At 36.4% G+C, this 24438-nt stretch overlaps 1 protein-coding gene across 3 annotated transcripts in view; it reads right to left on the bottom strand.

Moving 5' to 3' along the window:
* Window positions 1-441: 441 nt before the first annotated feature.
* The window catches only part of RAD21 (RAD21 cohesin complex component), a 24681-nt gene continuing 684 nt past the window's right edge, over window positions 442-24438 (bottom strand). The window contains exons 2-15 of one of the 3 annotated variants that reach the window (XM_026090016.1): window positions 21529-21707; window positions 17201-17374; window positions 15116-15245; window positions 12830-12929; window positions 11724-11830; window positions 10557-10760; window positions 9852-9977; window positions 9543-9665; window positions 8073-8296; window positions 7584-7749; window positions 7061-7212; window positions 5391-5540; window positions 3868-3951; window positions 442-2301 (exon numbers count right to left, since the gene is read on the bottom strand). In XM_026090016.1, coding sequence (XP_025945801.1) covers window positions 2110-2301; window positions 3868-3951; window positions 5391-5540; window positions 7061-7212; window positions 7584-7749; window positions 8073-8296; window positions 9543-9665; window positions 9852-9977; window positions 10557-10760; window positions 11724-11830; window positions 12830-12929; window positions 15116-15245; window positions 17201-17344 — 1902 coding nt within the window. In that variant the 5' untranslated portion in view covers window positions 17345-17374; window positions 21529-21707 and the 3' untranslated portion in view covers window positions 442-2109. Of the gene's footprint in view, window positions 2302-3867; window positions 3952-3979; window positions 4055-5390; window positions 5541-7060; window positions 7213-7583; window positions 7750-8072; window positions 8297-9542; window positions 9666-9851; window positions 9978-10556; window positions 10761-11723; window positions 11831-12829; window positions 12930-15115; window positions 15246-17200; window positions 17375-21528; window positions 21708-24438 lie in introns of those variants that run through there. The other 2 variants (XM_026090015.1, XM_026090017.1) reach the window with 2 other exon arrangements.

The raw sequence follows: 24438 nt of genomic DNA, 5'->3' as shown, positions 1-24438 counted from the left end.
GCTCCACTGCTTCTATAGGCTTGGATCCAATGTCTAGACCTACAAGTAGTACTTGTATCATCAAAAGAACTGACATATATCCACACGCAGAGGCAATTCTAGAAGCAAGTGAACAGCAGAGCTAAAAGAATTCAAGCTGAATGTTTTGGCATTCAGAATGGACTAGCAGTGAAGATGGATTACATTTTATAGACAGTCTCCCCTAATTTTCCACACAGACATTCTTAGCATAGAATGCTTGAACAAAACCACAGTATAGCCAGTAAAATAAGAAGTCTTCCTTCCTAATGGCAAGAAATCTATTTACTTATTTAAGCCTAAAATCTCTCAAAGAGCTAAACTGTTACACTTCCACTCCTAATACCAAAATAAGCAACCTGTAAATACTAGTCCCCTACTACGTAAATGAAAGGTGTTCCAACAAGATACAGAGCTAATACATAACAGCTTATAACACAACTTTTATTAGAAAAGTTATACATAACAGCATCAACTATTTTCAAGAATATTAACCTTGAAAAGCAACAAAAACAGACTAAAAATGTCTAACAAGAAACTAATGACCTTTTCTATAATTAAACATTCAAGTTATCTACAATGTCTCTTTTTACAAAGGGGAAAATCATGGTTTTACAGGCACATCATGTTGAAAATAAAGCTGCAGTAACTTTATACAATTAAGTTTTTCAAGGATTATTAAAACATGGTCATCATGTAGTCTCAGATTTGTTAAACATTCACATAATTTTACACTTGAGTATACACTGAAATTTCAGAGTCCCAAAATTATTTCACAAAAGTGCCAACATTAAAACCAGAACTTTCAGTGTGAATAATTTTGCCCTAAAAAAAGTTAAGACAGGTTTCCATAATCAACATATTCACATAATTTCTGGTGCTACCTGGTCTAACAGTAAAGCTTCATTCTTTATAGTAAAACCAAATGGGACTTTTTTGCAAAGCCGATAAAATATTTTGAACACAGGAGTGTGCATTATTGGAAAACTGATACTAAAACCATAAATATATCCAAAGAGCCGTTAATACACTACACATTTAAGTGGAAGTGTGCCTGTTTGTACTATGTATTCAAGTTTGCTGCCCTTTCAGTACAGGTGGTAACTGAATTTAGCATCTTTACAAAGGCAATTACTCAACTTCTCCTATTCTTATTTTCATACACCTGCTTAATAAAAATCAGATAATTTACAATCTAGAAGTTTTGTTTTAAAAAGTCTGTAGTTTATATACAGCTCTAACAAACCTAAAGCATTTTGATATCTTAAAGATTTAAATGAAATGACTAGAGTTTTTATTTGATGCTTATTAACAGTAATTAGCCATTATCAGTAGTGGACCATAATGAGGTGATAAGTGAAAAGGAATGTTTTGTCTAAAATGCCTAGCATATGTTCTGTCCTTTCATGTACGTAATAGTATCACTTAGAGGAAGTGCTTTCCACAGACACCCGTTTCCCCTTAGCATCAAGGGCTACAAAAATCTGACTGCAAAAATGCAGTGACAAAACAAGCTGACATATCAGGCACTACCTTTCATATTGGCAGCTGTATGAGACCCCCATGGTATTCACAAAGATACTGAGAAAGATCTAGGGAAGGGGAAAAAAAAAAATCACTACTGTGAGAAGCAGACTGAACATTTTAGACAAGTTTGGCAAAGTTTTTAATCAGACAATAGGTTGGCCATTCAGTTTTACTTGTATAGGTTAAAAATATCACTATTGAATCAAGCTAGTCAAATTATAGTAAGACATTTTCATTGATACTCAACATTACATGCACCAATATTGCACACATCTGCTCCGAGTTGTTAAAACAATCTTTATCTGGGTCCTTGAGCTGTCTGGTTTCTGCAGTTGGAACTCAAGCCACCCCACCCCCACCCCCGACAGCAGTTTCACTAAAAATTTAGGTGGCAAATTTAAAATACACCCCCCCCCAAAAAAAAAAAAAAAAGAAAAAGAAAACCAAGGACTTTATACAGACAATAAAATCTAAATTTTCTGCAATGGTCTTGTGGGCCCTACAGATGGGGCAATACATGTACGCACTAGTGAAACGAACACTAGCTCTGCTCTATCTAACCATTCAAATAATATGAAATCTGGGACCAGGCGTTGCAACAATGTCACTGTAAGGCTCCTCCTGTGTTAGCTCTATAGCTTGCTGTTTTTTAAGTACCAGGAAACTGTAGAATTTTGCAGCAGCTTGCTTTCTATTTGTATTTCTGCACAGCTCAAGCAAACTGATAGATTCTGCTCCAGTCTTCGCAAGAGCTCTCTGAAAAACACCAACATTGATACCACAAATGAACAAAAAACTACACACAAGTAAGAATGTCCAACACCAAGATTCTGTTCATTAGCACCCCCAACATGCTCTGATGGAGTTGCAAGGACTAGACGCAGGACAGGGACATTACACAATTTGTACATAAAAGGTTCTACATGGATCTTATTTGACACCAAGATTTTCTAGAGACGTGGGAAAAATCAGTCCTGAGTTTGTGTACTTATAGTTGCATATTCCATAAATGCTGTAATATAGCAGAAAGTTGCCTGTTTGGGTACCAATAGCCAGCCAGTCTCTTTTGACTACAGGACAAATATTTCTCAATAGTAATGTCAAAGAAATCTGTTTTAATTCTCAAAATAAAAATAACTCCAAAAATATATATTTTTAAATGCTAGATTATGATTAAGCGCCAAAGTTCTTTAAAAGGGGCATAATTTTCCCAAGGTGAAAGCCTATATATTTCTAAAAATCCTCTTTTTGTCTGACACTGAGCATTCAAAAGTCACTTATGTTTTTTTTTCAAAGCATTGGCCAGAATAAAAATAAAAAAAATAAAAAAATAAAATCAGGAAAAACTACTGAAAACTCAGCAGCATCTTTAAATAAAAAAAATAAAAACAATTTAACTATAATGGAAATTCAGAGCTACAATAGTGACACTGAGTTTCTGTCAACAGAGATAGAGCCGTATCAATTTGACAAATAATGGGAGAAACTTTGGAAATGAAAACTAGCTTAGAGAAATGGGACTCAAACGCTTCAGTGACATCTGAATTTCAAGAGCTGCCAAAATGATTTAGGGGGAAGGGGTGAAAACYCCAAACCAGACTAACAAGCAAAGGTAGTCCAGGAATATATGAAGGGTACATCCAGTGACCAATACACAAATGTCAACCAGTCTACACGGAAGTTCAGGCGTGCACAAGGGTTGTTCAAAAATCTTATCAAGAAAAAAAAACCCTTAGTTCTAGCAAGACAATCTGTTCTACAAAGATTAACTGTCAGCGCAGATTGACAGTTACAGTGTGATGCCGCGTGCTGAAATGTGCACCTCAACCAAGGTCAGAGCCCCACTTTTGGGGGGAATTCAGCTATCATAGCACAGAAGTTCTCAGATTAACCCAGCTGGGAGTAAACATCCTGTAACAGTTTTATCCCTAGACCCTAAGGAGGTTTGCCTGCAGTTACAGAGCACAAAGGCAGAAGTGCTAATGTTTCATTACAAAAGCACAATCAAAATCAATTATTTTAGAATTTTAATTTCTATGAGTTCTACTTGCATACAAAATGTGGCTAAGGCTGGAAAATACTCATTAACATGACCTAAAAAGTGAAAAAAAATTGCTTCAAATATCCTCTGGAAAAGTGACAATTATGTTATTATTTAATCAATTACAAGCTATACTTATGTTTATTCTAACACAGAATTAGTATTTTAGGTCTGTAACATCTACTGACAATAAAGCTCTTACTTAACCCTTTAACTCATGGGAAACCCTCAATAGGCACATTCAAAAGGTACTTTAAGAGCAAGTGAATTATCATGTGTACCTGAAGCCCATGAAGCATTTGTTGAGTCCTCTTATTCCACCTCCTTTCTTCTTGATCCTGATCACCCCCTGTGCCATCTTCTTCCTGCAAGCAGCAAAAATTCACATCCACAAAAAAAATAGATCTTTTCATCCACTTAGCTATGAAATGAAAAAAGTATTTCTAGATATCATTGCAGCTTTTCCTTCTTCATCAAGTCAGAGATGATTTAGGCAGAATAGTAAGATAATTTGATTCACAGGATACAGCCAGGAGTGGGAGGAAATGGAACAGAGGAAGACAAACACGTAAGTTCATGTACCTTAGTACAGTTGTTTGCCATAATGTTTGTACCTCAAAATGTCATGCTGACACTTAGTAAGACAAAAGTTCAGTCACAACAGCTGAATGAGAAGAGACACTTTAGTCTAATCTGGCATTGTTAGTATTGAACATGATATCGACAATGCTTTTATTTTACAAACATTAAGAAACAGACATTCTCATTTCACTGTGCAAACAGAGCCACTGCAAAATAAAATAGGTTGCTTAGAGCTGCAAAGGTTGGCTGTAACAAATCACCTTGCAAGGTCTAATGAAACACTTCACCAACACAGAATGGTGCTTGTTTATGGAAGATATGTTACATATTCAGCTTTTAAATAAAAGGTCTATATTTCAAATTAGCAATTAAAAATTGCCACAAAAACAACACATGCAAGCAAGATCTATTTTGTTTCAAATCTTAACAATTAACACTATTAAGTGAAGTGAAAGGAAATAAAGGTGAGTGAACTCAAGAACTTCAGTGGTGCAGAAGAATAATTTGCTTGGCCAATTTTTCTATTTCTCAAAGTTAAGTTAGCATGCATTTCCTCCTTTTCACTGTACTACTATAAGGCACTATTTTTCTGCACACAGCAACAGCTTTTTACACTGCTTCCTAGCAAGGTGGTCAGATCATCTCGACTTAAGCCATTCATGGTTTTTTTTTGTGTGTGACTCACCATACAAGAGAACTGCACATGTCCAGGTACATTCTTTTTGTAACAGTAAAGCAATTTTTAAGAACAATTTAAATTTTGTGCCTTTTTTGATAAATAATAATCAATGAAGTTAGAGAGCCACAGATTATTAAATATTTTAGTTAAGACACAACTTCAGTTACAACACTTTAGAATATGGAAGATTTTCTTATAAAAATCTTCTTTTATTAAGTGGCATGAAACATTACAATGAAATTATAAAAGTAACTTCAAAAAACTTTTTGCATAAGACATCATAAATATACATGGAGTGGCTTAATCAAACCATGCATGAAAATACAAGCACCCTCTAATTCAAAATAGGATGCATACGCAATTTTTAAACGGTCAAGGGAAAATTTTAGATTTTAACATCTACCTTTTCACAGTTTATTATTTCCCAAGTAAGGAGTGAAGACTTGTTTGTTATGCCATTTAATGAATCCAGAGTCAAACAGTGCTGAGGGGAACACACAAATCCTTTGTACACAGCCTGTTTTTTAAGAGCTCAGTTCTTACCTCTTCTTCTTCTTCCTCTTCTTTCTCCTTTTCCTTCTCCTTCTCTTTTTCTGGCAGAAGTTCGAGCTCTGGTATTAGCTGACAGATGTTTTGGGGCTCTTCTGGAGGCATTTCTACGGGTGCTATTTCCAGCTGTTGTGATGGTGGGTGCTTTAAGAATACACAAAACAGTTTAAAGAAACAGCATCAGTTTCAGTGCTTTTAGAATTGAAGTTGATGCTACAAACCGGTTTCACAAAGTATTGTTACACATAATCCAGGTCTTACTATTTGTCACATATTCCAAATGTTTTGGAAAACTAAAAGCATTTTTCCTTTGTTTTGCTCTTCATAAACGTATTTCTAATCCTCTAGATTCAACTCAAAACAGAAATTAAGATATCGCTACAAGAAAACATGATATTCCAACACCTTCATTTAGTCCATCACCCAAATTACTGATCTAATTTCACAGGATTACACACTTCAGATCAGCACATACAACTTTAAAATTCCACATAACCAGATGCAAAAACACACTTTAACTCACTGGAACAAAACAAAACATCTTCAGAATATTGGAATGATGTTCTTTGCCAAACAAGCAGGAAGTAATTAAAATGCAGGCACTTTGTAAAGTTTCCAAAATCTCATACAAGTGACTGGTGCTCAAGTATCATTCTCAGAAAAGATTTATAACAGGAAAATCCAGACAAGCTATTTATCAGGATTTATGTAGTCAATTCTAAGGATAAAATCCATATCCAGCATTCTTCCCAAGTCTATAAATGGATAAGTTTTTGCCAATAAAGTTACTCTGGGACCTGAAACTGTTTCTACACCTACCCCAAACCAGTTCAAAATAACTTCCACTTGAAAGTCATACAGTAGGTATCTCTACACCTGTGTTCCTGGATGCCTGATCTAGTTGACTTGCTTCAAAATTTCCCAGCACATATTATCAGCACTGACTTCAGCACGACATACAACAACAATTTCATTTAGGGCCATGGCCAAAAGAAGCAGCAGCAGTAACCACCCCTCTTATAAGATTTTTCTTCTTTAGTAAGATAAGTAACACTTAGCACTCTCATTCAACAGTGAGCAACCTGTTAGCTAGGAAACATAGGAAGAAATATGAGAAAGACAGCGTAATTCAGGACTGTTCTCACGAGGTGAGCCCTCTCCAGCTCCCCCCTGCCCCCAACTGGGTTTCCTCCCTCACAGCACCACAGCTTTAACAGGAGGTAGAAAGAAACTAGTTTCCAGCTCTATGCATAACCCAACTAGGAAACATTTCCTGAAGATCAAAGCTGTTGTTTGAACCCTTAGCCTCGGAACGCTGAGTAAGAGTTTGCGCAATTAGCACCATTGTTTCTTTGTTAGTGAAACCAGTTCGTACACACTTGCCGCAACAGAAAGACTTAATAGCTTTCTCAGCAACAGACTTTACTCCTTGAAGACTTTTTCCTGAGCAAACCAGTGCTGTTTCTCTATCCCACCTGTGTTTTAAGCAGAAATCTTACTAAAACATTTAAGAAACAACACCATAACAGCTACCCAGGGACAAAGATTCTGATATAACTCCAACATATCTCAGAACATTGCAGAAAGCCAGTACCTCAAATCTGTGTCAATTCCTGCTCAGAGAAATCACCCACGTTTAAATTCTCCAGCATAATCTTACTCACAGGTAACACTGGTTCCGGCTCCACTTGCTGCAGTTTGCGTTTTACACCTGTTTGAGGTGGCGGCGGTGGCATAACAGATTCTTCCAAGTTGGTTCTGCTGCCTTCCATCATTGATTCTTGTAAACGACTTGGTTCTTCTAAAATAGGTTCATCTGTATTCCACAATGAAAACAGTTTTAGATACTTTGGTACAGTTTAAAACTACATCACTAAGACCAATTTGCTATTAATTTGTAATTCAGCACCTAAATAGCTTGCATAGCTTTTGTAGCAACTTAAACATAATCAGTGCAGATGTGCATACAACACATTACAATACCCAGTTAATCCACTGGATCAAACTGAACCTCTTAAGTCTCTTTTGTACCTAGAAAAAAAGCTGTTTTAAGTCACAGACTGTATATCAAGCTATGCAACCAATTACAAAGCCCTGCACTTCATAATCTTTGATGACTTAATATAAAGCATAAAAGGAAAAAATAAGCTCTGGAGGAAAGCAGAGAATCCTTAACAAGTCACAAACCAATAACATCTCGTTGTTGTTGTTGCTGCTGTTGTTGCTGTTCCTCTCTGGGAACCTCTGGGTTTTCAAAGTCTTTAAGGAACTCATCAAGGTTGTCAGCTTCTCCACCTTTCCTCCTCTTTCTTAGGTCTTCTGGCACAAGGGGTGTAAGACAACGAGTAAAGAGCTACAGGAGAAGAGTTTGATTATTCACTACTGTGGATTTCAGTGTCTTCTCTATTTCATTTCAGATCAATTATTGGTCATCTTCCCTTTCCAATTTCTAAGTTCTTATTCTAATGTAACATGTAAAAAAAAAATCCAGTTTTCACGCATTTCTGTAAGTGATAAACATTTTAAGTGTTGGTGATCTCAGCTGTTTTTTGTTTGTTTTTTTTAACTTCATAAATACTGGTATTACTATGTTGCTACTCAAATACTAATATTTAATATACACAAAACAATTCTGAATAAAGTTCCTTTAGAAATGATCTTTCTGAAATACATTACCTTCAATAGCCTATTGTTCCACAAAGGCTGGGCAGGCAGAGAGAAAAGCTTTTCAACTCCCCCAGTTTCTTTCCACATCATCAGTTTCTTGGTGGGAGGTGCTAAGTCCAAAGTAGTAACAATATCAGAGTAGTCGCTTAATTGGGCTCGAATAGTCTTGCTATCCAGCTCTTTCACACTGTCCACAATCAGCTTTCTCTTCCTCTTTGCTTTGGTTTCCTTGACTATTGAGATTTTTAAAAAGTAGTAAGGGTTAGCTCAACCAGGTATCACATTGTAGTAAAAATCTTGCAGTCTCTCTGTATGTCATATTTGTCCATGTATGAAGCAACCTCAATAATTTAAAGCAATGCTAACTTTGAGAGAAGGAATGAAAACCTAAAAGCACTATAAAGAAGTTAAACATTATGTACACTGTCCCACAGCCTACTAAATCTTCTGTGCATGCTGACAGCTCTCCTGAATGTCCCTTAATCTCATCACAAGCCTCAGCTGCACATGCCTCCCTCCCTCATGGCTTGCTTGTCAGGATGGTGTTCTTCATGAGCAAACCCTTGAGATGCAAGATCCCTCTGACCAAAGAACCAAGTATTGCACCAAATCTTTCCCCTAAATCCTATCTGAACTTCGGTAGTGTTAATGTGGATAGTTATCTTACCTGTACCTCTCATCCTGCTCTAGAATGATTTTAGTGTAAACAGCTTACAGCCTGGCCTTCCTGCAGCAGACCCTGAAGCTCTGGCAAACGCTGTCTTTGCTGGTCCCAGCTGATCAGCTGGGACCTCTGTTGCTAGCTTGCCACCAGAGGGCAGTGCTAAGGCTTTTTAATTGGCCAAGCAGTAAATCTGGGCCTGGAGCTTAGTCTGAAAACACAGAACAAACTACATTTTTTTCCAGATCTTAACTTAAATAAAGCAGGGATCTGTTTATGTTGAGCCAAATACAGTATCATTCAAAATAAGAAAATATACTGAATTAGATAAAAAGTGGAATTTTAAATGCAAAGATACATCTCCTGGATTCAGCAATTCATTAAAGCTACAAATCACTAGAAGATGAGCATTCATTCTAGAGGTAATGTTCTCAGCCTAAACAGTCACTCCTGGCTATCAAATACAGGACACTGAGAATTCTGCTGCACTGCAGATACTGTGTTAAGATTAAAGATGTAATGAGGTCTATTCCAATACATTGCATTTTAACACTTTCATCAAAAGCTACAGAATCATGCTGCTATCCATGCTTGCTGGAAAAGCTACAAAGTAGTACTCTCCAAGACTGTCATTGTAAGCTACCTGCCTGGAAAGCACTGAAAGGCTAGAATTAGAATAAAAGGAATTTGATACTCAGCTGTTTGATGCTTACTTCCAAAAAGTGAAAGACAAACAAGGCTAGACTTCTGTTTCCACTCCACTGAGCTAATAAAGTCTCTGATGACCCAAGTAAAATATTCCCAAATAGCTTACTCACCAGTTATGTCAATAGGCTCCAGAGCAAAAGCTTCCTCTTCATTGGGAACGAGCGTTGTTTGATCAGTCATAGTTGGCAATGGTTCTACTGGATCTACTGAGTCTGGGCTGTCTGGTCCACCCACTGCCAATTAGAACAAGTATCTTGCACTATATGTCAAAACAAAGAAACTGTGCTATCTCTCCCCTCCCCTGCACCTTAAAGTGGTTCACCATTTCATGTTTTTCAGCTGAACATACTTTTTATGGAATTAGATTTCTAATTAGTTAAAAGTAAGCAATTCCAGATCTAGTGCTAGATCATACTCACTTGATACATTATCATCATCATCCATATCATCATGAGGAGGTTGCTCCGGCATCATTACTCCACCTTCTGAGAGTGCTGGTGGGTCATCAAAAATACCACCATCATTATTACTGAGAAGTTTGTCATCTGAAACAATCATAAGAAAGAATCAGCTCTGCATACAGAAATTCTTGAAGCAAGCATAGACAAATTTATGACAACATAGATAAAGACAGTGTAAAGATTACATACAGATATACTTTGAATGCTGACACGAAAGCAGTTAGTATTGTTTTCAAGGTGCAATTCAGTTCAAATTTTAGTTTACAAATAACCCTTATTAGAATACATTGTCACATATTTGCATCTTACTAGGTTCCTTATTATTTCAGAGAGAAGCATTCAATACAATTCTTAAAGTATTCATTAAACTTTTGGAAGGAGACTAAAAACTAGAAGAGGTGCATACTGATTTCTCTTTAAAGAGTATTACAAATAGAATGGAAAAGCTCTAGATAATTTAGTTCATACTTGATGTTAAAATATGCAGCAGTTAATATCAGCATCATTGACATTACAGTAGCCCTCTCAAACTAGAATCCCACTGTAGAAGGCACAACTTAGAGAGGGAACTCAGCAACAAAGGAAATGACCTCTCTTCTCTCACCTCCTACACCTGAGGCAAAGGCAGAACAGAGGAAAAACATGTTAACTTCTCAAACATACCCAATATTCCACCATCATTTCCTTCTCCAAAATTATCATCTTTATATTGGTCTTCATATTCCAGGTGATTAGCTTTTTCATTAAGATGACTGGTGCTCTGTTCAGGTTCCAGCAGGAGATTGGAAGCACTGGTGCTCACTAGCATGTCATCCTCAAATGCACTACCTTCCCTCATCATCTCACGATCATCCATCCCAAAGTCACCTGCAAGAATATCATTTCACTGATATAAATGCCAAAGAACTGAGATGTGAGAGACTTAGCTAATCAACCAGGAAATGCCCAGTCATAAGACTGAATTTTGTCACTGTTTTAATTCTGCAATTTTTCTCTTTCAAAAAAGGCAGCAATCTCTACCAATGTTATGCTTTTCATGAAGTCATCTACTTGTTTTAATTTAAGAGCTTATGACAAATATAAGAAATGGTCTTCAGCAATACTGTAGCTCTGAACAATGACAAAAACAACTCTTCGAGACATTTTTCTTATACTGATTTGAAATTGATTGTTACAAGACTCTATTATGTCTTAGCTGCACTGAAACCAATGACTCTTCCAAAAGGAGTTATACCTTATACCTCAAGCTTGGGCTTCATGTACCAGGAACAAATCAATACAACAGAAGTTAATTATAGATTATACTTTCAGTAAAGATTTCTAATTTATGTATTATATTATCATACTTGGGAAATCATTTTATCTTTGGATATTCAAACACAACTGCTTCCAGGCTTTGATTCAGATCTTAGAATGCTGTGTTTGAAAAGATACTGAAAGTAGTATAAGGAAACCAGTCACCACTGCAATCGCTCCAACTTTAGACATCTCGTAACAGTTTCTGAATGAAAATACACTTAAGATTAAAATGACTGCTGACTTTATATTCACATCACATTTTAAAAACTGCAATTGATACAGTACTTTGCTAATTAACCTGGCTGAATATTTTGCTGCTTTATATAAGCAGCTAGCAGCCTACTGAATATTAGAGAACAGAATTTTTGGGAAAAAAATGCACATATATACACTAAATATTAATTAAACATAAGAAAACACAGCCAGTTTAGCCTAATTTGGTTTTGTACTAAGAAGTTAATTGTAAAACTATAATTTTAGAGCTATGAAAACTAGGTTATTAACAACATATTAATATAGAAGACATTTTACCAAAGTCGTTATCCTGGAGAATACTGATGTTGCCTACTTCTTCCCTCATTGTAATTTCTTCCACTCTACTCTGGTTCAAACTGAACTGCTGGGCCACATCAATATCACTTGAACAAACAGAAGGCAATTATTAAAATCTCCAATCTTTAAAAAGTTAACAACAGATAAAGCTTGCTTAGATAAACATGAAATTAGCTCCTAAAATGTAAACAATACAGTCAATTAATTAAATAGCTGATGGTGAATCCAAATAGAAAATACTACTCGAAACACTAAGACCATTCACAATTAAAACCTATCATTCAGAATTGTGCGAGCTTCTGGAAAGCCTATCAGTAACCTCTCTTACTCCTTGTTATGTTGGGGACACACTAATTTAAAAGGCCAAATTAATAAAGAAGAGCCCTACCCTCAACTAAATTTCGAAAGCTACTAATACAGTTTATCCAAAAGTATACCCAGTAAGAATATGAAGTTAATACTCTTTGTGATATATGAAGGTAGGTACAAGGTAGGTAGAAGGAAGACCATAGAGTTGTTTAAATGTAGTGTGTATTATAAATTGAATATAAACCAAACAGAACACTGGTTAAAGCAATCCGTATCCTAGCAGTTCCATTATAAACAACCCACAAAAGGGCAGCATCAATTTCTTAAATGTTATGAACTATTCCAAGTTGTATACTTGTTACTATGTTTACAAGTAACTTATTAGTATTAAAAAGTTGTAAGAATTACAAGCGCCACTGCAGAAGGACAATCAGGATATTTCCATAAATCTTGTCTACCTTGAGAATGTACATGATGTAGAGTTCCTTGTACAGAAAGCAAAAGAAAATGAAGATACATATCTGAGTATTTCAAAAGCTTCAGTCATAACGACAGTTTTAACTTCAGTTAAAATTACATACTGCTATAAACTTAAAATCAATACAAAAATGATTATGTACTTGCTTGGTGTACTAAAAGACTTATGAGTACAACGGTTACCTGAAGGCTTTTTTTTTTTTTTTTTAAATTCAGCAATGAGTTTGCTGTTTAAAACCAGATTCTCCTCCACTAAAAACAAACACGTTAGCATGGAATAAAGCAAAAAACAAGCTTACTCTAGATCAGGAAGTGGTTGGTCAAAATCATGGAACTCCTCAGGTAAGGTGATAGCATTGTAAGCAGCCTCTCTGTTTTCCTCTGGCAAATCCACAACCCCTGCAGAAGAACAATCAGACATGAGCTCCCATTCCTTACCAAGGACTGCATTAGTTTTTTCTGTGCCTTCAGCATTATTCTCTCTGCACTACAGACAGTGAGATACTTACCATCTTTAAGCTGATAGAAACTGATGCTAACTGCCTTTGAAAAATCCTTAGATGTTATTATTGAGCTTCAGTTTAAATTCAAAATACACACCTTGTGCTGCTGGTATGCAACCCTGGAAAAACTGCAGTCTTCAAGCGCTCAGCAGTACATTTGTGTAGCACAACACAGAGTCACATAGCTAACAAAGGTATCACAGGTCATCATAACACCATGCAATGCCAATTCAGAAACCTGCTGCAAAGTCATTTTATTATAATGCTCAAGATGAGTTAGTTCTACTTTTTTGGTTTGGGTAAAGCAGTAGCAACACAGTACTACTACTCTCTGCTTCTGGTCATTTAGTTAGCGCAGCTAGGTCTGAAAGTTCCTCTACGATACCGTACTTGGGCTGCAGATACAAGTCTTATGCTTCTGCATTTAAAATAGTTATATTACCCTAAACCGTATACATATTCATACTCCTGAGAGGCTTAATCCACTATTAAATGAGCATTCTTGGAGCATGAGTATTTGGCATCACACAAAAACAGTGCCAGCAGCAGGTTTTCTTTAATGACAACCAGAGGTGCCTCTCTTTTATTCAAAGGCTTAGAAGCCAGGACACTTGAAGTGCATGGCAAATGCAGTTTCAGTTCCTTCTTTAACTCACAGACGATTTCAGCTGTATGTTCTACCTTCTGACCCACACATTACAGGCTATTCAGAGGTACTGATACTTCAGAAACACTCTGCCCACTGACTTCTCTGCAATGGATAACTAAAGAACTACTGGCCAGAAAGAACCGTAATAAGCACGATTCTGTAGTTTACTGATCTTGGCACTTGGTTAGGATTGAAGAAACCTAGCCCCTCCTCTCAGGGCTATTCAGTGTTTTCACCTGTCAGCTGCTTAAAATAAAACATGTAAGTGATTCTTAGAGCAGGCAGGATCAAGATAATGTCTAAGCCACAAGGCTAGTAAACTGAAAAGAGAGACAAGTGCTTCAACTTGATTCAGGTGAGCATGCTGCTTTTTGTAAATTTTCTTCTAAGGTGCTTCACTCTTGCATGCACTCTGTTGGGAGTGGGGAAACTGGGAAAACAGACTGCCTTGTGAAATTAGACAAATCTATGTGTTCTCATGGCCCAGGCAAGTTAAATGCAGTAGTCAATGAATTGCCAGTAAAAGCTGCACAGAGTTCAATGCCTGGATCACAATGTGAAGATCAGGAAACAAAGATAAAAACATTATATCTATTAATTTTTCTAAAATGTATTGTGCTGGCTTTCAAGACCTGCCTTTTAAAAAGGACTTCCTGAAGTTCAGCTCTTAAATCTACTACACTCATGAACTTAGAAAGGTAGAATGTGATTCAGAAGCAGTGAGTATCCAGCAGTATCACTTCCACAAGCTAGCTGGAAAAAAGATCCCAGGCTGGAATTAAAGAAACTATCATCTGTCTAAGCCAAGTAATTCACTGCTGAATGGAAAGTCATTGTAGGTATTAACATGGCTCTCCGCCTTTATGGAAAAACTTAACAGACTAAGCAACAATAGAGGGGAAACAGTTATACACTGTTGCACATACAAAAAGATGCATACAATCTTTGTTATATGTATTACAGTTCACATTTCTTTCAGAAACCTGAAATTAAAATTCAAAAGTAGTGCTACTTTATAAAACTTACTTATATTTTTCTTTTGCACCTGACGGCAAGGGAACCTTTTTCCTTGATGGAAACAAGTTCCCTTCTTTGTTTCTATTCAGTACATACAACTGGTCTTTCTTAGACTTGTGACAGAAGATAAAACCATCCAGCATATTCCCATTTCACTTACTACACTGACAACAGCCAAAACCATAATTCAGAATATTTTACTGATCAGCACTAATAAGAAAGCAGTTTGGTTCAGAATTCAATGAAAAGATATTTTTCAGTGTACATCTCAGTCACACGGCCGGCTTGAAGCCACGCTAAAGAAATAACTTCTAGTACTTCTCCTATGAGGACAAGAAGGTACAACTGTATACCTGCTTAATAAACATTGTTATGTAACTTAATTTTTCAGACAATGCTTATCTAAAGACAGGTACCTGGACGAAAAGCCATCTTGATCTTAATGAAGGCTTCATTACAGTCTGCAAGAAGATATTTTGCTTTCCTGTGGTAGATTCTGACAACTCCTAATAAGAGATGTCCTGAGGTTCGAAGTGCCATCTTCACCTAAAAGCATATTGTAAATCTGTGAATTAAATGTAGCTTTGGTTTTTTCCCCTTTAGTGAAATTTGTCAGCCTTACAAGAGTTTTTCAGTAACATCAAACATACAAAACAAGTATAAAAAAAATCAGTAAAAAGCTCTGAACAAAGAAAGAATTCAAAGGGTACAGTTATAGATGATGTTCTATAGATATCTTATGGATAACCCAATAAACATCTGTAAATTAATAGCAGCCCACCCCAGGAATTTCCGAACATTGTTCTGACTGATAAAAGAGATGACAAGACAAAACCTATTTCATGACATCTTCTTATGACATCTTCATTACTTTAATCCTGAACATAGTGAAAAATATCAAAAGCTGGACAGCAAGACATTAAAATTTATTCTGTTCTCCACATTTACTAACCAAAAAGTAGTCTAGAAATGATATCTAATCATCTATCATCTCCTGTTGACAAACTAAGTCCTTCACTTAAAGGGAAAAATAAATAGTGGAAAATTTGGGGTGTCCATAAATAGGCAAATGACACACTAAAACAAGTTTCAGTTCCTCTTAAACCTGTCCCTCTCATCTTTAACCTCACTGCTTTACTATGTAATCAAAAGTTTTTATGAGCTGCAGGAACAGTAAAACTGATGAAAAAATTCCAGGGAGGGGCCCTCTTCTTAAATGTCTTAGTCCAAAAGGACATGAGACCTGTCTTGACACGTATATGGAATAATTATCTCCCAGAAGGACTAAGACATACAGGTTGTAAGCTCAAAGTGTAAGAACTCAAAATTTTTATTATATAAAATATCCTTCTAATAATCCAGATGACCGATTAAAGTCTTACACAAAGTTAAATAGAGAAAAGAATGCCTAGTAATTTTTACTTTTTCTAAAAGAATCCTGCAGCCCATTAGTGACTCTGAGTGTTATCCTTTTCTTTTTAACTTCTTTCACAGCTGACACTGAAGGAAATCATTCTGTTCTGGAATGATAAATATCTTTGTGATTGTATTATACGTATTTTTCTTATACTTAACAGTTCTTCCAGAATACAGAGTAGAACTACAGAAACATTGTTATATTTGTTTCAGCCAAAAGAAAAAACAAACATAAAACCACAAAGTTTTCTCTTTTGTAAATAGGTTTGCCTTTAAAATATTCAAACATCTATTAATCAACAAAAGTCACACCATATCAGTCCATTAGTTCTCAAATGGACAATTCCATTTTTATAAGTAGAAGAGGGAAAGAGAGAGAGAGAGAAAAAAAAAAAGCATTTACAAACACGAGTTCCTCAAAATTTCTCTCCAACTTCACAATAGCTATAGAATTGTTCTATTCTTCCAGTTTTGTCCCCACCTGTTGGCTTTCCCTAAAACCAGGCAAGACACTAAAAACTACATTAAAGCACGGCTTCTAACACTACTGTAGAGTATTTTTACCACATGAAAACTATCCTCACTTCACCAATAACATTACATGCTCCTGTGATTCTTTAGATCTTTTTACTGTAACTAAGTAGAAACTTACTTCCTATTTAGGTCACAAAGCATAGACAAGAATATTTCAGGTATTATTTTAACAGCTGCCAGTAACAACAGCACTGTAAGACAGTCATCATAAGGCCTTTGAAAGTTACTTGTTAGGAAAGCCCAGCCTTTCCCTCTTCCAAACATTTGCTTCAAAATTATGCATGGTACATCAAGATACAAGTCCTCCATTTATGCAAAGCAAACCATTTTATAGCCAAACGGTGCAAAACTCTAGCATTAGGAAATTGAGGGGAAAATACTCTTTAGAATCAATTAGTTAATGGAGTGTTGCCCATCTAAACTGACCTTTCTGCCCTTTAAAATAGCAACATTAAGAATTTTATGTTTCAGTGACCTAAATAGTAACTACCACCTATATACATAATTTCTTTTCAGTACAAGATAACCTTACATCAGTGCAAGATAGATACCTTTGGTGAAATGATACTCTCCACACTGCTCTCCAGATTACATTCGAAAACATGGGCTTTGGTTAGCTTCTTATCCCAGTGGGCTGCCAGCCAGATTTTGGCCAGCGGCCCACGCTTGCTCAGAACAAAGTGGGCGTAGAACATGGTCCCAGATGTCTAAAAGAAAGTGCAAATCTGTAAAGAGAAAGGGAAATATGTTGTCTTTTTAGAGATTTTTTTCATGAGAAACATCCTTCTCTTATGTGCAGTAAGCAAAGGATATGTTTGCTTTCCAACCATTAAGATCAAACTGCTTGTACCAAATATTTAAGGTGATGAAAATTATAGCTGGTGATCATTTGATATATATATATATTTGTTACAATTGAAATATGAAACAGGAAGAAACATAGTGACCAGTCAATGGTCTTTCTTCAGATTAAGATCATTTACATAATTAAAAAAGCTTACCACCCAACTAGAAAAAAAAAAATCTTAAAACTCAAATATTTCAAGCAAAGTTAATGGTGAAGGGTTATATGGAACTCATGTAATAAACAGATGTCTCAAAGGTTTTCCTGCCCACTTTAGTTTTCTAGTACTTCCTTTTCTTTCTACACTAGCTTTCAGTATTATACTGAAATACTCAGTATAATACCACTACTACCAACATATACAGTACATTATGTCTAACAGTGTATTACAGTATAGCATCCAGCATGATAAAAAAACCCACAGTCCTAAGCTTTTTAGATTTCACATTTTCTTAAATGGAAAGAACCACTATGTCTTCATTTCTGAACAGACTACCCTTTTCATTTCAGAATCCAGTTAGTAACACTTCATTTTATATTCAAGTGTTGACAAAAATGTTAAGAAAACTGACCACATTTTCCTAATCTTCCTGAAGATTCCAATTCCATTTCCTCCTTCACTAAAGTGACTTCCTTTCATCTACTTATCTAGTAGCTACCTTCTTACTGATGATACAGATGCCAATATATGAGGCCCTGGGGAAACAGAACAGCATGATGTCTTATCTAAACATGCCTTTGCCATAGATGAGGTAAGCATATGATTCAGTTCAACTACAAGCTTGAGAAAGCAAAAAGTTTGCTTTGAAGAGGTGAAAGATTCCCCAGAAGCAGTTTTTCTTCAGCAATATCCATAACCAGGCAAAAGGAAATGAAAGAGAACAGGAAAGATGCAACAAGCGCCTCTCAGTTTTGCCTTCTCTGTGCCTACAGAAACATTTTCAGAGGAAGCATAGCAATACTACAATAAAAGCATGGCAGCTCAATCTCGCAGTGTCAGTGTGAGGAGCACCAGTTTCTAGCCATAAAAATAGTGCTTCCCAAATGCATGCCAACACAAGACATAAGCAAATATGGAGCATTAGGAAACACAAAGGATTGGTAAACATGATTGCCAGAAATAGATCCTCATGAAGTCAAGTCCTAAACCATAACAATTTACTTGTAGATCCAAGAAAGAAGTTTCAAAGCAGCTGTGGTAGATCTGTTGATATTTTTAGGGCATGTTTCAGAGGAAGGAGCACCAATTTGACTGCTAGAAAAAACAGAAAGTGGGCAGAGGCACTGACTGGCATTATTGGCTCAGTGGAAGCAAAGCCAGCCTCTAGACATCTGGATAACAAATGAACAATTGTAGACATAAAGGTTGGTCCTTGAAAGTAAAGGCCAACAAGACACTTTTTTATTTTTAAAGAAATGGGAGCTGAGAGAACACAAATCATAGGGAAAATGATCCTTGCAGCCTGTACTATGTATCATTCAACAGGTAAGATGATGAAGGTTTTAAGTTTCAGCTGTATTAAAAAGAGAGAAAAGAATTGTTTGGACAACAGAACACAGATCATCAAGCTTATCAATCTAAGCGACAGGTTGATTGTTTTTTCTGTCCATTATCAAGAATGCACACAGGGCAGGGGACTTAAATGGAATAAAAGCCATGTTCAGTCTGAGCTAATATGGTAGATAAAACATTAAAACCACAGTGAGGATAAGTTTGGGTCATAACAGAACTGCAAGTTAAGAAAAAGTGAAAAGGTCCTTTTCATTTGTTGAGATGTCAGCCTAATGACAGTGCAGCACAAAGCTGGAAATGAGCAATTTTTTCTAGGAAGCACAGCTGGACAGTTTTGTAAGTCACCTCAATCAATAACAGGAATCTAGAGGAGGAAATTTATTTATTTATTTATTTACTCCCTCTTCAGTGTTTTCTGGAAAACCTCACACTGTTTTATCCAGTCCTTGTGCATTTTCAAAGGCCTGATAGCACTGCAATATGTGCAGCAACACATCCTTGCAGAACCAGCATTTTGGTCTCTTGAGTTGCTACAAAATCCATGCACTACTCTGGTAACAACAGGCTTGCACAATGTCCATAAATGTGAGGAAAAATATGGGGGAGACACAAATATTCACTTAAAAAAACACTAGTATTACTGTGTTACAATCTTCCAGAAACAGTTGTAAAAGAATGTACTTTGATTCACTGAGGTTGGCACAATTATTCACTGATGTTTTACAATAATTAAAAAAAAAAAAAAATAGCATGAGCTTCAGAAAAGATCAAGCTTAGAATTAACTGTAAGCCTGTAAATATTTTGAAGATTTGCAGTTTAACATGAAAAATACTATTTGGACAACTCTAAGAGAAACAACTTATCACTTTAATTCTTCAATAGCAACGACAGTGCGAGCATAATACAAACAGCTAGCTAAAAAATCTAAGAGGAAATAAGATTCCCAAGAAACTGAGGCGCCAGAATCACACTGGCACCAAGGGTAATGATATAACAAAGGGGTTTTTTTGTTGTTGTTGTTTGTTGTTTTTTTTTTTTTTTTAAACAGACACACTGTTAACTTCTTTCGGTCTTTGAAAGAACAATCATTGAAGGTGAAAACACTCCCCATAAGGGGACTGTACATATGTGGATAGGTTTCAAAACATCTGCATCCATTTGCAATTAAATCAAAGATTAGAGGAGGTTGAAAAACACTGCACAGAGTGAAGATGCACAAACTCTAAATGGTCACTCATGTTTGCAGCATTTCCCAGGTTTGGCAACTCTCAGTACTTGTCCTCCCTGGAATTACAGATCAAACCTAACACCTGTAGGATTAGTGATAAGATTATATTACTTGTTCAGGGTACTGAAAAACTTTGAATAAGAACAAAAAATAGTTAGAGCCTGGCTGTTTCCCTTCACACATTAATGTAGTGTTGCCACAGAGAAATACATGAAGAGAAACAAACAGTGACTATCAGCCTAAAAATAGTTTTAAAACATGCTTTGATCTGAACCTGTATTATCTGAATGTTATTAATAAACAACAAATAATACTTCTATTCACTGCAGTACTAACTTTCTATATCACAATCTAAGTCCCTGCCACTTCTAAGTTCCAGCACATGATCTGCAGGATGATAATACCCGGTTACAGCAACTATATGAAACATATCTTTACATTTCTTAACTGCAGCACTTCAGCTACTGTTGTGTGGAGCATCAGCTCAATCCCTTACAGTAGGCCCCAACGGCTGTTCTCACTTTCTTCAGATTTTTTTTTTCCTCTCTTTTCAGCTAATCCTTTTACTTATGCCATTTTTTGTCTGATCCTTATTTCATAGGGCCRCGTGCCGATGCAGTGGCATGAAAAGAGAAGAAATAGATTTTCTGGCATAATTCAAGACTGGGATGAATGTTAAAGGAACTGAGTTTCTTGGAGCGGCAGAGTGCTCAAGTACATGCATTAAACATATGTCATTGGCTGCAAAAGCAATTCATAAGAATCCTTAAAAAAAAAAAAAGAGTAGCTGATGGTTCTTAAAAGGCTTTTATATATATGTGTGGGTGCACATGTGTGTGGTTATATGTATGTATATGTGTGTGTATAACATATATAATGTAAAATATAATTGTCATTTTTTAAAAATCAACTGAAGACAATCCAGGACCTTAGAACTTGCTCTAAGAACTTATTCTTCTGTCTTGCACTGCTGTGAAGCAAAAATAATATCTACCTACACAGGACTGGGAACAAATTCTGACCCCATTCAACTTGTGCTTTAAAAAGAGTTTAAACTTCATTTTAATTAACTTAGACTTTTTTTAAAATATGCCACAATTGTCCTCTGATTCCTCTAAGTCTGTGGTTTGATAATTGTATAATCTTAATTTTAGAATTTTGCTTTCTATAGAAGTGTATAAAAAGACTATAATTCTATAAACAAAGTAACTGAGCATGTAAAGTGAAACTAAGAAATACAATACAGATAGTTTACAAGGTCTGATTCAGAATCCACTTGTTCCGTTTTCCTACCTTAGTATCTGGTAACTGATACTTCTGAAGAAACAAGAAGAAAATTGGGCAGGCACTACATATGGAACTTCATCTTAACCACCAACTCACAAATATGAGGTCTTAAAAGTCCTTCTGCATGTTGGAAGGGGTAAGTATTTAAACTCGGAAAAGTACTCCCTCATAGTTTGAGTCCCATCCTTCAAGAGATTCAGAAAGAAGCTTAATGAAGAAACAGTTGATGTTAATGGCGAGGGGAATTCCTACACTCTATCTCATTAAATCCACTTTCCTGCTACCCTACTAAGCCACGTTAGGTATACACACACCAGTTCAAATGTTAAATCTTTAGCTTCTTTTTACTGTCACCTACCTCTGCTTCTGTTGTAAAGCTATTCCAGAGCCCCATTCATCCACTGATCAACAGAAACCTCCCATATTTCAGTTTAAGTTCAGTCACAGTCAGCTTACTTCATTTGTTCTTATACCAATATCCTCAACTTAAGTATCTTTTTTCCTTCTCTGCCGTTTTCTTTCCAACATTTTCTCCCTGCGCTTTCCCTGTTTTTGTTCTATTAAGATAAACTGGTCCTAGGTAATCTGGGGAATGGTAAGTGTATCCTACACGGAAGTCTTTCTGTGCACCTGCTGCAGTTTGAGTTAGTCTTGCGAGACCTCAGGAGTCCAGAACTACCCTGTGTTCCCACTGAAGCCTCACAATGCCTCCCACAGTGCTGTCCGTTCTTCCCCAGCTGCACTAGCAAGGCCCTGCAGGACACATCCTGCCTTCCCTCTACATTTGCCCTCTCCCTCCTACATCACACCCAAAAGCAAACCAAAGTCTTCCAGATATCGAAGTTCTTCACCCAAGTATTCTTTTTATTCAGCTGCTCCCAAATAATAAAAATTTCTGTTATGAACTGAGAGCTTATTAACTCCTGGTTAGTCTGACCCTGCAATTGTACTTTTAGTTATTGAATTTTACCTTATAATCCAGTCCCTTCATCATTCAATGTTTCATTTATGTCTAAAACTTTCTCGATATAGGCACTTTCTAATGTTGTCTTACTAGCAAGTTTCATTAGTACACTTCTTCACACCTCCACTGATAACTCCTTGCAGTCCAATGCCTCCCTTTTCAGCACTGCCTTGCTTCAACTCCATTCTTCAACCACCTTTGTAATTCTCTTGGTAATTCTCATTTTTCTCCATTTCAATACATTTCTTTGCGGCACCATTGCCTTTACTGAAGTTCAGTGACAAGTCACCTCCATTTCTTATGTCCACAAAATCAATTATTGAAAAAGATGAAATTGGACTAGTCCAGCATGACATACCTTTGATAAACGCACATAGCATGTTCCATTTATCTCCAGGCCTTAGTTTCTCCATCAATTTTTCATTCTAAAATTCTACTGCTGAAGTTGCACTACCAGGTCTGTAATTGCTCTAAACACACCTCTCCATTATAGGTACCGCATTCTCCAGTTACGATATACTACAAACTTACATAAAATTGTTAGAAACAGAATGCCACTGAAGTTGCTCATTCAAAAGTGAGATCTTTTAGAACTATCACATAGAGCTTGAGTTTACTGAACCTTACGAGTAGTGTCCCCTGCCCTCAACATCTATTTCCATATGTAACCCTCAGCAGGTGTTCAGTCTTTGCACCTAGATCCAATATGTCCATTCATTCAGTGGGAAAGAATCTTACCAATTTTAGGCCCCATCTGGATTATCCCAACCAGTTGTCTGAAATTCCAGTTCCAAGTCCAACTAATATAGACTCACTTGCAGAAAGCCTGTGCTAACACACTCCTTAAAGGCAGTTAAGTTGAATAAGATAATAGAATTCCATATATTATTTTCTGTTGCAGTAGTTTTACTCCTCTGCACTGTTCACCCAAGAGTCATAATTCAAAGACTAGTTTTCTGACATTTGCCTCAAAAAGACAAGTTAAAATGAGGTATTAACTGAGGCAAATATTTTCATTTCTGTGGGAAACCTCATGATATGTGAAGTACACTAACCCTGATGGGAAGACAACACTAATGTAAGTTTATTGTAGGTCTCACTAACTTTTTGCTCCTCCTTTTATTTTTTCTACCAATTTACTTCTTCTGTACAATTAATATTTTAGTTCAATGGTCTCAGTGTTTGTAAGTTGCACAGAATGTCAAATATTTACAAATCGAACTTTACAAAACAAAACTAAAGTCTGACCATACGAATGTTTTGATGTTTCCTCATTTCACATGAATTAGTTTTATTGAGGAAGGTATTACTGAAAGAGTGTGTTTAATAGACGCATTTACACAATAAGGGTCTAAATGATAACTTCTCAGAATTTACAGTATTTTCTTCTTTTCCATTTAAATTTAACAAAAAGAATTTTCTCTTCAATGGTATGATGTCATAGTGACGCCAAACTTTCTTTGTTATTTATACAAACACAACACGTTGTTTTAGATTTAACAGAAGCCTTTCATACAGCATCAGAGAGAAACGTTTCCTTAGAAAGAAAAGCAAAATTTAGATCAAGGAGTCCACAAGAGGTGCCATGGAAACATCTTAATTCTTAAAAAGGTAAGCATTTTAAATGCGACTTTTCTTGTGGAACAACAGTTGCAGTACCCACAAGAYAGTGCATATGTTATTAATGTGGACTATGAGAATAGTCAATAGTCTGCTATTATCCAAGTGAGGAGTTAAATTACACTAGAAAATGAGAGGCAGATGAAACTTTGCTGCCCTCCAGACGCTCTCCCCCTCCGCACACAGCCCCGAAGAAAGGCCGTCTCTTCTGCAAGCCCACAGCTAGGGATCGGGGACCACACAGGTCCCCGATCGCTGTCCCTTAGGCTCCGCTGCCAAGTGCCTCTCCGCGGAGGAGACGAGACCGCGGAGACTCCGCGCACGGGACCGCC

This window comes from Apteryx rowi, unplaced genomic scaffold, assembly GCF_003343035.1.
Source record: "Apteryx rowi isolate R43461 unplaced genomic scaffold, aptRow1 scaffold_840, whole genome shotgun sequence".
Lineage (NCBI taxonomy): Eukaryota > Metazoa > Chordata > Aves > Apterygiformes > Apterygidae > Apteryx > Apteryx rowi.
Note: the sequence above shows the minus strand (reverse complement) of the source record. Positions and strands in the feature narration are given on the sequence as shown.